General features: G+C 38.9%; 3 protein-coding genes across 6 annotated transcripts; 1 reads left to right on the forward strand and 2 right to left on the reverse strand.

The window, feature by feature from the left end:
• Nucleotides 1-183: 183 nt before the first annotated feature.
• LOC110754880 (Pentatricopeptide repeat (PPR-like) superfamily protein) lies at nt 184-3,760 on the forward strand. Its single transcript, XM_021956002.2, has one exon. It carries the CDS (start codon nt 288-290, stop codon nt 1,887-1,889), a length of 1,602 nt encoding a protein of 533 aa, XP_021811694.2. The 5' UTR covers nt 184-287; the 3' UTR covers nt 1,890-3,760.
• Nucleotides 2,265-3,065, reverse strand: LOC110754881 (Putative AT-hook DNA-binding family protein). The gene has a single exon (XM_021956004.2). The coding sequence runs from the start codon at nt 3,063-3,065 to the stop codon at nt 2,265-2,267; it is 801 nt and encodes a 266-aa protein (XP_021811696.1).
• Nucleotides 3,556-10,042, reverse strand: LOC110754885 (uncharacterized). Of its 4 annotated transcripts, none has more exons than XM_088250089.1 (9): nt 9,684-10,042; nt 8,833-8,876; nt 8,368-8,431; nt 8,100-8,199; nt 7,308-7,978; nt 5,779-6,365; nt 5,106-5,234; nt 4,492-4,923; nt 3,556-4,075 (listed from the first exon to the last, which is right to left on the reverse strand). In XM_088250089.1, exons 1-9 carry the CDS (start codon nt 9,850-9,852, stop codon nt 3,806-3,808), a joined length of 2,466 nt encoding a protein of 821 aa, XP_088106215.1. In that variant the 5' UTR covers nt 9,853-10,042; the 3' UTR covers nt 3,556-3,805. The 4 variants fall into 4 exon arrangements, with proteins under 4 accessions (XP_088106215.1, XP_021811701.1, XP_088106217.1 ...); XM_021956009.2 differs by having other exon boundaries at nt 8,314-8,431; nt 9,684-10,041; XM_088250091.1 differs by lacking the exon at nt 8,833-8,876 and having other exon boundaries at nt 9,684-9,824.
• Nucleotides 10,043-12,232: the final 2,190 nt, after the last annotated feature.

Genomic DNA, 12,232 nt, shown 5'->3' on the forward strand with positions numbered 1-12,232 from the left:
AAATAAGTATGGTAACTATAGTTTCATTGTTAGTAGAAAAAAAAAGGGAAAAAAAAAAGAGAGAGAGTAGATAGGCCCATAGCTATAGTTTCTTACACTTAAATTTCCATGGTGGAAATTTGGGCTGTGACCCATAACTTACCAAGCCTCATGTTCACTACAATAACTCCCTACAAAATCCAATCCCCTGTTGCCCTGTTTCACTCTTCGCTACTTTATATCCCTCACAAGAGGATTAGATAGAAGAACTCAGAAAGAAACAGAAAACAAGAGCCACAAGAAAGAAAATGACACCATGTTGTTGCTCCTTCACTTCTTCAACCTCTATCTCCAAATTCATCTCAGAGAGACCACACCTCTCCATGCTTGAAAAACAATGTACCAATATGAAAGACCTCCAAAAGATCCATGCCCACCTCATCAAAACTGGCCTTGTCAGTGACACTGTTGCCGCGAGCAGGGTCTTGGCCTTCTGTGCCTCCCCAGCTGGAAACATCAACTATGCTTACATGGTTTTCAGAAACATCCAGAATCCAAACCTCTTCATTTGGAACACCATCATCAGAGGCTTCTCTGAAAGCCCAATCCCAGAAATTGCAATCTCTCTTTTCATTGATATGTTGGTCACTTCAGCTGTTGAGCCACATAGATTGACTTACCCTTCAGTCTTTAAGGCTTATGCTCAACTTGGTCTAGCCCAAGATGGAGCTCAGCTTCATGGAAGAATTCTAAAATTGGGTCTTGAAAGTGATAAGTTTATAAGAAACACCATCATACACATGTATGCAAATTGTGGTTTTTTGAGTGAAGCAAGAAGACTGTTTGATGAAGACTTGGAATGTGACACTGTTGCATGGAATTCTATGATAATGGGGCTTTCCAAATGGGGTGAAGTCAGTGAAGCTAAAAGGCTGTTTGATAAGTTTTCTTTGAGGAACCCAGTTTCTTGGAATTCTATGATTAGTGGGTTTGTTAGGAATGGGAAGTATACAGAGGCATTGGAACTTTTTAGTGAAATGCAGAAGGAGAGGGTTAAGCCTAGTGAGTTTACAATGGTGAGCCTGTTGAATGCTTCGGCTCAGTTAGGAGCAATTGGACAAGGGGAGTGGATTCATGAATATATAAAGAAAAATGGTGTTGAAATGAATGCCATTGTTATCACAGCAATTATAAACATGTACTGCAAGTGTGGAAGCATCAAAAAAGCTATTCGTGTGTTTGAGGCAGCCCCCAGAAAAGGGTTGTCCTGTTGGAACTCCACCATCATGGGGCTAGCCATTAATGGTTGTGAGGAAGAAGCAATTGAGCTATTCTCAAGGCTTGAATCTTCGAATTTTGTGCCTGATGGTGTCAGTTTTCTTGGTGTCCTAACCGCGTGCAACCACTCAGGAATGGTGGATAAAGCAAGGGATTATTTCTCAACAATGAGAGGGACATATAAGATTGAACCTTCAATAAAACACTACAGTTGCATGGTTGATGTGTTAGGCCGAGCTGGACTTCTTGAAGAAGCAGAGGAGCTTATACATAGTATGCCAATGAAAGCAGATGCCATTATTTGGGGGTCTTTGCTCTCATCTTGTAGGAAGCATAGAAACATTGAGATGGCTAAAAGGGCAGCAAATCGTGTGATTGAATTGGATCCAAGTGACAGCTGCGGTTATGTGCTTATGTCAAATGTTTATGCTGCCTCTAGTCAATTTCAGGAAGCAATGAAGGAAAGGCTTTCCATGAAGCAGCAGAAGATAGAGAAAGAACCGGGATGTAGTTTGATCGAAGTGGATGGGGAGGTTCATGAGTTTATAGCTGGTGGAAGGCTCCATCACAAAGCCCCAGAGATTTATTCTTTGTTGGATGAGTTGGGATTTATGTTACCAGAAATGGCATAAGTTATGATAATTTTGTTTCCAATGACCCATGATACATCCCTGCACAAACTTTAGTTCTTCTCTTTTTCTGTTTTGTTGAAGATCTTTCAAAAACTTATAGGTCATTTACATACCAACCCTTTTCAGTGGGAAAGCATGCAAGTGATTTTCTGTGGTTTTGAACAGAGGTGAAGTAGCCCAACTGTATTTTATATAGGTGCTCTTGCACTTGTTACATGATTATATACTTAAAGATACATTAACAGAAAAACAAGCAGAAACAAAGGCATTTGAAATTGTTTCAGTAAAGCTTAATGCTACAGTGAAGGCAATAACAGTACATCTGAAGAACATTAATGCCACAGATCAATAGAGGCATGCATTGCTGGAACCATGTTAAGTTTTTGACATGGTCCGGCCTGATGCCCAGGAGTACACCTCAGGGGGCACATTGCCATTAGTGAGCAGGTTCGGTGGAAGTCCATATAAATCCGAACTATCCAGGTGGTGGTGACGGCCATTTTGGTATTGTTGGTTTTGCAAAGCTGCAGCAACTTCATCTTCATCCAGTGGCAGACGATCAAAAGTAGCGTTCATGAACGATGCAGCCATGATCACAACAGGCCCTGAAGCAATGAGTGCACCAACCACACTCCCACCCACTACCTGCCCCTGAGCCCCTGCTAGATAGATGGTCAGGCCTGTGATCCCAGGAGGGGCTGGAGGGGGCAAGATTGACCCGAGCAACGAGAGAATTTCAAACCGGCCATGGAGGGTCACAATTGCTCCACAGGAAGCTGGTTGTCGCAATGTGACATTGGTCACACAGCCACTTCCACTCAGTATGCAAATGCCCCTTTGCTTCCTCCTTGCAAAGTTGGTTAGGCTTTCACTCACATCACAGCCTGAACTTACTTCCATAGCATGAGCACGAAGTGCATTAGCGCTGTCACGGGTGACTATGATGGGCGGCTTTGGCTTGTTTTTGGAACCAGCCGGTCTGCCACGTGGCCTCCGGATACTCTCCCCCTCAGCTGCTGCAGAAATTGGTGGCACTGCCTTTGGTAACTTGGGTGCCATAAGTATTGCATCAATGCCAGGCCTGTGGTGGCTGTTACTTTTATCAGCGTCTTGGCTGCGATCAATTGCAGTTTTGGACACAACGGAAGGCACTGGTAGATCTGCACCTCCTGCCATTAGTGTTGGAGCTCACACTGTTTTGCAATCACCAGAGATTCACCATGAGCTGTGTTCAGAAAGTGGGTTTAAATAGCAACATTTCTACCAATAGTTTTATCAAGCAAACCAGAAAGAATGATCCAGAATTAGGAGATGTTTAAGTGATACTCCACCAACCTCAAAATTTATCACTAGTTTTATCAAAACCAACATCATCACTCCTCTCACTGGCTACCTCCCAACTGACTTTTTCTTCATGTCAATTGCCTTCCCCAACAGTAACATATACCCATGTTACATGTATCATATACTTAAATCATTCACAAACCAGACAACTCAGTTACTTTAAGCTTAAGCTACCAACCCCAACTCTTTTATTTTAGCTGATAAACCATGTTAATTAAGGTCATTTAATGCGCATTTCCTGCCTTAAAAATATCTATTTAGAGAAAACGGTAAGGCAAAGAATTCCACTAAACCTTTAACTATCGAATGAGAACACTTTCACTAGGGCAATCAAAATTTGCAAGCTATCCCATTGAAAATAAAAAACATGCCCCAACACAGTTTCGTAAGATACAACATCGAGGCATAAGGCACAAAACAATAACTTCTCAGTTTAGAGTATGTACAATTGGACAGCCAAACAGAACCACCATAGATTCTGAGCTATAGTAACACCCTAATTTGGCAACTCCGAACTCACTACAAGTCCCATGGGAAAAAAAAGTAAAAAATGGGAAGGGGAAAAATTTTCATTAGTAGGTCCGCTGCCAAATCTGGTGCAACTGCTGAGGTGACAGGTCTTGAATCCCAGCTAAGCTTAAATCATTGACACTTTGCCGGTGATGTTCTTGTGTTATGCCCATTTGGGACGGATAGAAATCGGGGTATCCTGGTGATCCATAATGCTGCAACTGTGAGGGCATCTGTCCAGCCTGCCCTTGTCGATATCCTGCATTCTGTTGATTCTGACGAAGTAAGTTGTCATATACGCTGTCTGGAACGGAAGACAATGTTCTTGAACTCTGCAAAACAACAGCAAAAAGGAACTTTAAAGTAGATAACTAACAATCAAACATAAAAATCTATGACCAAGCCAGTGGAGATCAAATCAGAAAGTCATGGTAAACTACTGCTCTGAAGCACACAACAAACAACAAGCTGCACAAACAAAAATTGAGCAAAAATACTTCTATGCTTCAAGAAAGGAAGTTCTCCATATGCATAGGAAGCCAATAATCACATTTTATATGCCAACTATTTGTTCCATAATAGTGGCATGCCATCCCACAAAATATATAACAAATCCTTAAACAGCACCACCATTATAAGCACACAATACACGTCAGATAAAAGATGGGATGAACTCCATTTACTGATTTTACGGTAAACACAAACAGAAAACTTCTACAAAATATAGTATCAAAATGCTCATCTCTACCTGATGAAGAGGGGTTAAATGGCTTCCATCCTTGTACCGAGCGCGCAAAGCATCATCATAGTCACTCATGCTGATGGGAGCAGCAGATGCATTTTGCAAGAAACTCCCATGAACGTTATTAGAGGCCCCAAAATTTCCATGACCACCAACAGCAGCAGCAGATGGTGGCAATCTGCTTACTGAGGCTCCACTTCTATACTGTGGAAAGTTGTAATCCATGCCAGCCACGGACTGCTGGAATGCACTACCACCTAGATATGCTTGCTGCAAAGTTGATGGTGCAGGGGAGTAGCTCTGAGTCATGGAAGGGTAGCCAATTATGTTCGCTAACTGTTCATAAGAAAGGGCAGGTTGCGAGTATGAACGGGATGTTAGGTGCTGAGGAAGTACAGAAGATGCCTCAGACAAAGGTATGGAGCCTGGTCTCAGAGCCTGTATGATTGTAATGCCATGGATATCAACAAGCATTTTATTCAATTTAGTCAATTTGAAAAGAAATGTGTGTGTGTGTGTGTGTATTGAATGTGGGCCTCAAATTCATGATCAGGGGTTTAATCCACTGCAAGAGACAGATAACATGAGTGTGATGCACAAAAAGGTCACCCATCCCTTACCTCTGACACAGAAATGGTTGGATTGTTAATGGATGAAATTGCACTGCTGTATCTTGAAGGCACTGATGGTGTCACCAACAACTGTGAGTATGACTCCAATAGATCACTTCGCATAGAATCTGAATATGCCTGTGGAAATTTTTTTGAAAGGCAAAAAGATAGAACAGAGAGAGAGAGAGAGAGAATACAAGGAAATCAGACCACATGCATAATCAAAATATTCAAAGACTGAAGAAAATCAGATGGCAACTTTGGGAGACACCAATGAAGAAAGCAAGAGAGAGATCCAATACTAGATGATGCGATGAGATGGATAGAGAACAGATCTATGATTACTAAAAACACCAAAATTTCCCTTTCTTAAGAACCTACAAAGATTCAACTGCAGATTCAAGAATGGGCAAATCAGCAGTTAGAAGAACTAGGGATTACTACACCAACAGATTGTAGATGTGCATAATTTCAAATATGATTTTCTTTCATGTGTACACACATGAAAATTCTTAGGAAAACCCCAGTACCATGACAAGTATAATAATATAAGTTGTTCCAATGCACACAAACAACTACTGATCAAATTCAGCCAACAAATGAGAACCCTTTCCTTAATTCAGCAGCAAACAAATATTTGTGAAAACCACAGAATACAGAAAGTTAAGAAATATAACTCTACCATATCATTTTGACGAGGAGGAATATTTCTGAATTTGGGATCTGCTCTAGCAAAAGACGATCCAGAACTTGCTCTTTGGATGTTCTCCGAATCAAAATCACGTAGAGATGAGGCGGAGATGTCTTTATGTCCAAGGGTAGGTTCAAGGATATCATGTTTTATCAGCTCTGGCTGAGGCAAGTCATAACGTTTAGCATCTATGGTTGTCCTTCCTGTATCATATATGGATCCAAGAAGTTCGTCATGATTGTACCCTGAATTGAAAGACTCATGCCTTGTATCCAAGTGCCCGGCTGATGAAACATTTATTCCTGCTGAGAATCCTCCCAAGTCATTTTTCAAGGAATTAGATGGCGACCTGGAAAATGCAGAACTAGGGCCCGATCTGAAGGTGCCAAAACTCAAATGTGAACAATCAGCTGCCAACTCTTGCAAATTATTTGGAAGGACTACTGCACAATTATCAGTAGGCTCCTCCTTTCCTAAATTTAGTTGTTGCATGTTCATAGTAGCTGATGATACAGCCACAGCGACATCATTGGAGACAGAACGATTTGGACATGACACATTTGAACCAAAGCCAGTTCCTGGAATTACACAAACACAATGAACACAATAAAGACAATAAGAAAAGGTAACATAAACTTTGGGTGGTAAAGATAATAAACTTTAAGAGTAAAAACATAACCGTTTGTTTTCTTTCAAAAATTTAACCATACGACATGAAGGTAAATTTGCAAGCCTTCTCCACCAAAACTATCACACACCTTCATCAAAGACATTTCAGTTTCACAAACCAAATCCAAACCTGACCACCACCCTTTCAAGTTTCAAATCCCAGACTCTGTGCACTAGGGTAGAAGATCACATCAATAACTACACAAATCTAGTCCAAAAAAGGGATTTAGGAAGATAAAAAAGTATCAGGTCTTCTATTATAAAAAGAAAATTATTTCGCGAAACAGTCAATTGGCTACACAAGCAACTTCCTCTGTAAATTAACGATTTAAATCAAGGAAGGTTGAAGGAAAAAGTGCCAGGAACAATTTTTATCATGCAGAAAAATCAAATATATAAGTAAGTAAACAAATAAACTTATGCTGATACAGGTCGAAAAAATCTTCAGAACATAAAAGAAACAAAAAGTGAAATTATAAAGGCAACAAAGGAAGTTAAGACAAAACGAGACACGAAACTGTGCTTCACTCAGCCAGAGATTTTAGACCTAACAAATCAAACAAGCATGGATTCAAATCATGCTACCAACCCAAAACTTCTGGCATTAATATATGCATTGTTCACTTAATAGCCATCCAAGCGCAAGAAGCATCATGGTTTTTGTAAATGTTATCCATCACAATACAAACAGTATCAGTAGAAGTAAATTACATTGTTAGAATTGTGTTTCATGCCAGTACTGATCTGGATTCTAGAATCATGAATGTCATTAGCAATGATCTCTTACTTCAAACGTTGACAAAAGAAAAAAAAAATCATCCCAAATTCATATTTAAAACAAAAATAATTACCTTCCCCATTCTCATATGCAGACCTATGAGAATCATAGGAACTAGAATTAGAAGACAAATCATCAACACAATAAGATCTTCCACTAGAAGCATCCACCATCTTCTGTCTGCTGGAAGCAAAAGCATAAGCATTGTGGTCTGAACTAAGATTTTGACTACTATAATTCCCCTCTGACACTTGGACTTTATGAGACTGGCAGTCCCTTGGCATGTTGGAGTCATTGATATAGAGATTAGATTGATTAGCATGTATCTCAACATTTGCACTTGAAACTGATGACCTACTTGCAGCCGTTGACTGCTCAATCACGGGCCATTCATCATGGAAAGCATTCTGTCCGGAAGTATCACCAGGTTTATGGATCATCTCTGATACATGAGAAGGATTCTGAGAGTGCATACATCGGTGCATCTCTGGTTCCAAAAATGCAGAAGTTTGGGAAGATTCCACACGGCAATTACATAAATTTGTTGCAAATGCATCCGGATGGGAAGATGTATCAGATGAAATATGTGAGCCTTTGCTGGGTGGCCTACCCATCTTAACAATTTCAGCCATTGAAAGATGTCCTGAGCTGGTACCAAAAGAAGTGGAATGATTTCCCGGAGAAGGTTGCACAGATGCAGAGGTTGCACCATCGCCTGACCCTATTGAAGTACTTAGAGAATCACTGCAGCAGATATTAAAAGATGACTTATCAAATATACAGCAGAGCATCTGGCTCATCTTACCAGTAATTTCTAGAAGAAAACAGAAGAAGCATAGACTAGGAATTTCATTTAAGAGTTTACCTGTGAGATGAAGGTTGCTGGCTCATAGTTCCTCCCGTACAAGGGGAAGCTGAAGGAGCAACAAACCCATCCTGACCCTTGCATGCAGCTTGAACGAGCTCTAACAGGAGGAACACAAAAGGTTCACAAATTAAAAACATGCAATATTCAAATGCACAACCATGCAACTCATACAAGTACGAGACAGTGACATTAGACACTGAGTTTAATATACCACTGGAACTAGTTTGAGTTGAACCACACCATCCACCATTACGCTCACTACTACCTCTAACTCCACGATTTGAACCACTGCTGTGAACTCGCAACTTGGAATCTTGTGTCTCCTTCATCTGAATATTTTAAAATAAATAAAAAATCAGATGAATTATAAAGAAATAGAAACAGAACAAATAATGTAGCAAAAAAAAAGGAGGGAAGCCCTGTTAATCATTCCAATTGCACATTGAAAATACATACCAGAGAGTAAGAAACGGAAAGGAATCTTAAACTGAAAATTTCAAAATACGGAAAAAAAGAACGGTAAAGATCCTCATGACACTAATAAACAAGCTGTCGGCATAAGACAATTGTTATAACGAATTATATTTTATGATACTATATAAATTAAGTCCCAAAAACATTTCCACTGTTGCTAACTTCTGTCAAAACGCATTAAAACCATTAGAGGACAAATCAAAATCAGCACATTTTACACAAAACAAAGTTAAAAGTGAGCGCATTTTACACAAACCTCTTTCCTTCTTTCACGTTTGCTCTTCACTTCGTGAAAAGTATCTACACAATTACAGAATACTAAATCAATGATGACTTTGAATATTAATTAGATCGAAAAAGTAGCGGAAGAAAATTCCGTTGAGTAGATACTTTTAAACTCAATGCACTAAGAGAACGGCAAGGAAGACATTTTATGTAAAAGAGCTTTAATAAATCAATATTGAATGAGCAACAACCTACAAAGAGCTTTGAATAAAAATTTGTATTTTCTATTATTTCTAAATTAAAACAATTGAATACATCCATTAAGTATTAGAATACAGAATTAAATTTTCAAAAATTACCTTATAATTCTACATATCAGCTTTCGTAAGTATTAGAATACAGAATTAAAATTTTCCTAATGCATCACTTCGATGAAGTACCCAGGCCTCTAGGACTACACAACAAAACATCACAATTTTCAATTCGTGTTTGAAAATTTGGTCGAAAATCAAAAGAATAAGGCCAATAGAACAGAGTGAATCTCCCAAAATCTCCCGGTTACGAGTCAAAATTTTAAATAAATCCAAAATTTCACAGAAAACAGATTGTAAAGCCAAAACAGATTTTTCCTTGGTAAAAAGTCCATAGGCACACTATATAAAAATATCCTCCCAAACCTATAACCGCTGTGCCACAAAGCCCAGGACATTCAAAGCTATGAACTTTCCTATCTCCTCCTAATGTTTCTCAACATCCAAACACAAAAAAAAAAACCTAAATAAAAACTAAAAAAGTTTCATTCCTTTCGCAAAACAAAAGCATCAAAATCTTTTTTAATTTTTAAATACAACTGATAAAGAAAAAAGGTGGTAGCGTGGAAACCTAAAGAGAGGAGGCGCTGAACGGCCTCGTTCGGGTCCATATTGCAGTCTTTAAGCACCGAGTAGATCTCAGGCTCAGGGCAGTTCACAATCTCCTTCAGGCTCTGCACCATCTTCTTCATCCCCGGCGAAAGCGGCGCCGCCGCACCATTCTTGGTCTCACTCCCCATCCTTCTCTCTCTGTCTTTCTTCAAAAAAAACAATCGAAGAAAATTTGCTCGAGAAAAAACTTTCTTTGCGGCTCTCGCTCAAGATTTCCGATCAGCCAAACACAACCAAAACCCTCAGTCTCTCAGTGTGTGTGTGTGTGTGTCTCTCTCTCTCTCTATCTATCTCTAAAACGACATTACAAAATACTCTCTCTATCTTTTGGCTTTTATATACGACCCGGTTTTTTCTTTTCCTGATGGACTGATTAAGAATTAGAGTTAGTAACAGCAAGTCAGGGAGGGCAGCTAACTTCACGCGCTGTTATAGTTTTTTCGTCACAGTCCATTACCTTGCACGCCACGCCGTCTGTGTTGCCTATTTGATCCCAGGAATGGACGGCTGTGGAGAGGCTAAGATTTGGGAATATAAGATTGGCGGTGAGATTAGGAAGATTTTTAGGGTCGTTTTTAGGTTAGAGAAAGAGTCAGTACTTGTCGTCAAAAGTAAATAGTACATATTTTAATTGTAAATTTTTACCAAATTCCTTTTTATTTTTGCACATTGCTAATTCTTTTTAGGTTTTATTAGGGTTGCTTGTTAGCAGAAAAGTTCTCTAGCGTCGGTATTGTAATTGACACATTTTATATTTTTCTGGTGATATTGTTTTATAATTGATGTCTTAATTAACAGTGGAATAATCATGCGTATGCTTAGGCTTAGTTTGGTATTGCTTAACTTAAAAAATAAGCAGCTTAAAAAAAAAGTTTTGGAGATTTGGGTGTTTGGTAAAACAAAAATAAGCTGCTTATTTAATAAGTTGCTGTCATTCAAAGCTGAAAAACAGAAGCAGGTGGGGAGCTGCTTCTGAAAACTGCTGCGAGGAGAAGCATGCGGAGGTTTAAATGAAAATTTCAAATTGCCCATATTGCCCTTATTTGTTTCACACAATTACATGTTATATCCTCATCATCCCGAGTTCGAACCTCCCAAGTGTCGTTCCTTTTTTATTTTCTGGATTGCTCGCCTCATCCTCTCCTCTCTCTGCAACTTGCTCCCCTTCCTCAATCCGTCAAAGCTACCATCTCAACCCAAAACCTCACCAACCCACCTCCCTATTTTACAGACCCAGAATATCATCCTCTCTCTGCAACTTTTTCCCTTCCTCAATCCCTCAAAGCTACCAACTCAACCCAAAACCCCACCAACCCAGCTTCCTATTTTACAAACCTAGAAGATCTCCTTCAGCACCCAGATTACCAACCAATTATCTCTACGGCAACAAAAAATTCAACACCCAGATTACCAACCAATTATCTCATTCAGCAAAAGAAAATCAAATCCCCAAGAGGTGAGCATGTAGAAGAAAAGACGAAGAAATTTATAAAATTAAAAAAAAAGAGGGCGGGGGTTGCTGGGAAGGTAGAAGTAAAGAGGAAGAAATAAAAAAAAAACATGGGAAGGGAAGAAGTCTTGGAAGGAAGAAGAAAAGAGAAAGGAGGAGAAGAGGAAAGGTAAAAAGGTTGAGAGATGGGGGGCCTGGGAAGGAAGAGGAAAAGAGGAAGAAAAGAAAAAAACTGGGACGAGTGTCTTTATAACAAGAATTTGTATGAAATCACAACAAAAACAAGTTTTGTCTTGAAGATTTTGGATGAGGAAGATGACGAAAGAAAAAAAGAGAGGAAGAAGAAAGGAGGAAGGAGAGAAGAGGGAGAGGAAAAAAAAAATTGGGGCCCCTGAAGGAAGAAGAAAAGAGAAAGCAGACGAGGGAGAAAGAAAAAAAAAGGGAATGGGGCCTGGAAAGGAAGAAGAAAGGAGGAAACAAAAGGGAGAAAAAAGTATACATTTTTTATTTCTTATGATAATTTTAGGTTTTTAAAAAAAAATCATCATGGTGCCCTTTATTGTCATTATACACTCTCACAGCACTTCTATAAAAAAGTTTACCAAACATTATAAGACTGCTTTTTATACTCACAGCACTTTTACAAATATAGATTACCAAACACTTTGCTGCTTCACTTCATAGCTGTTTATTTTCACAGCACAGCAGAAGCAGTTTTTTTTAAAAGCACAGCAATACCAAACTAAGCCTTAGTACATGTGAATTAGTGTGTTATAAAACGTTACGTAAGATAAAAGTAAATTATGATAGTATTTGATCGGATAATATAATTTCTTTAACATTTTAGTGTAATACGAACCAATGTCATCATAGTCATACTAATCAGTTTTGGGAAAGAATTTAAACATTCCATTACTATAATATTAGGGCGGTGAATCCGGTCACACTCAAACTAGCATTCTTTTCTTGAGAATCAAGAATGGCTTAAAATTATTATCAACATTTTGCTATAGTATTTTACATGAAAATAGATTATAAAAATACATTTTGGGTGCTTT

The sequence above is a fragment of the Prunus avium genome, chromosome 3, assembly GCF_965620075.1.
Source record: "Prunus avium chromosome 3, drPruAviu1.hap1.1, whole genome shotgun sequence".
In the NCBI taxonomy this organism is placed as follows: Eukaryota; Viridiplantae; Streptophyta; class Magnoliopsida; order Rosales; family Rosaceae; genus Prunus; species Prunus avium.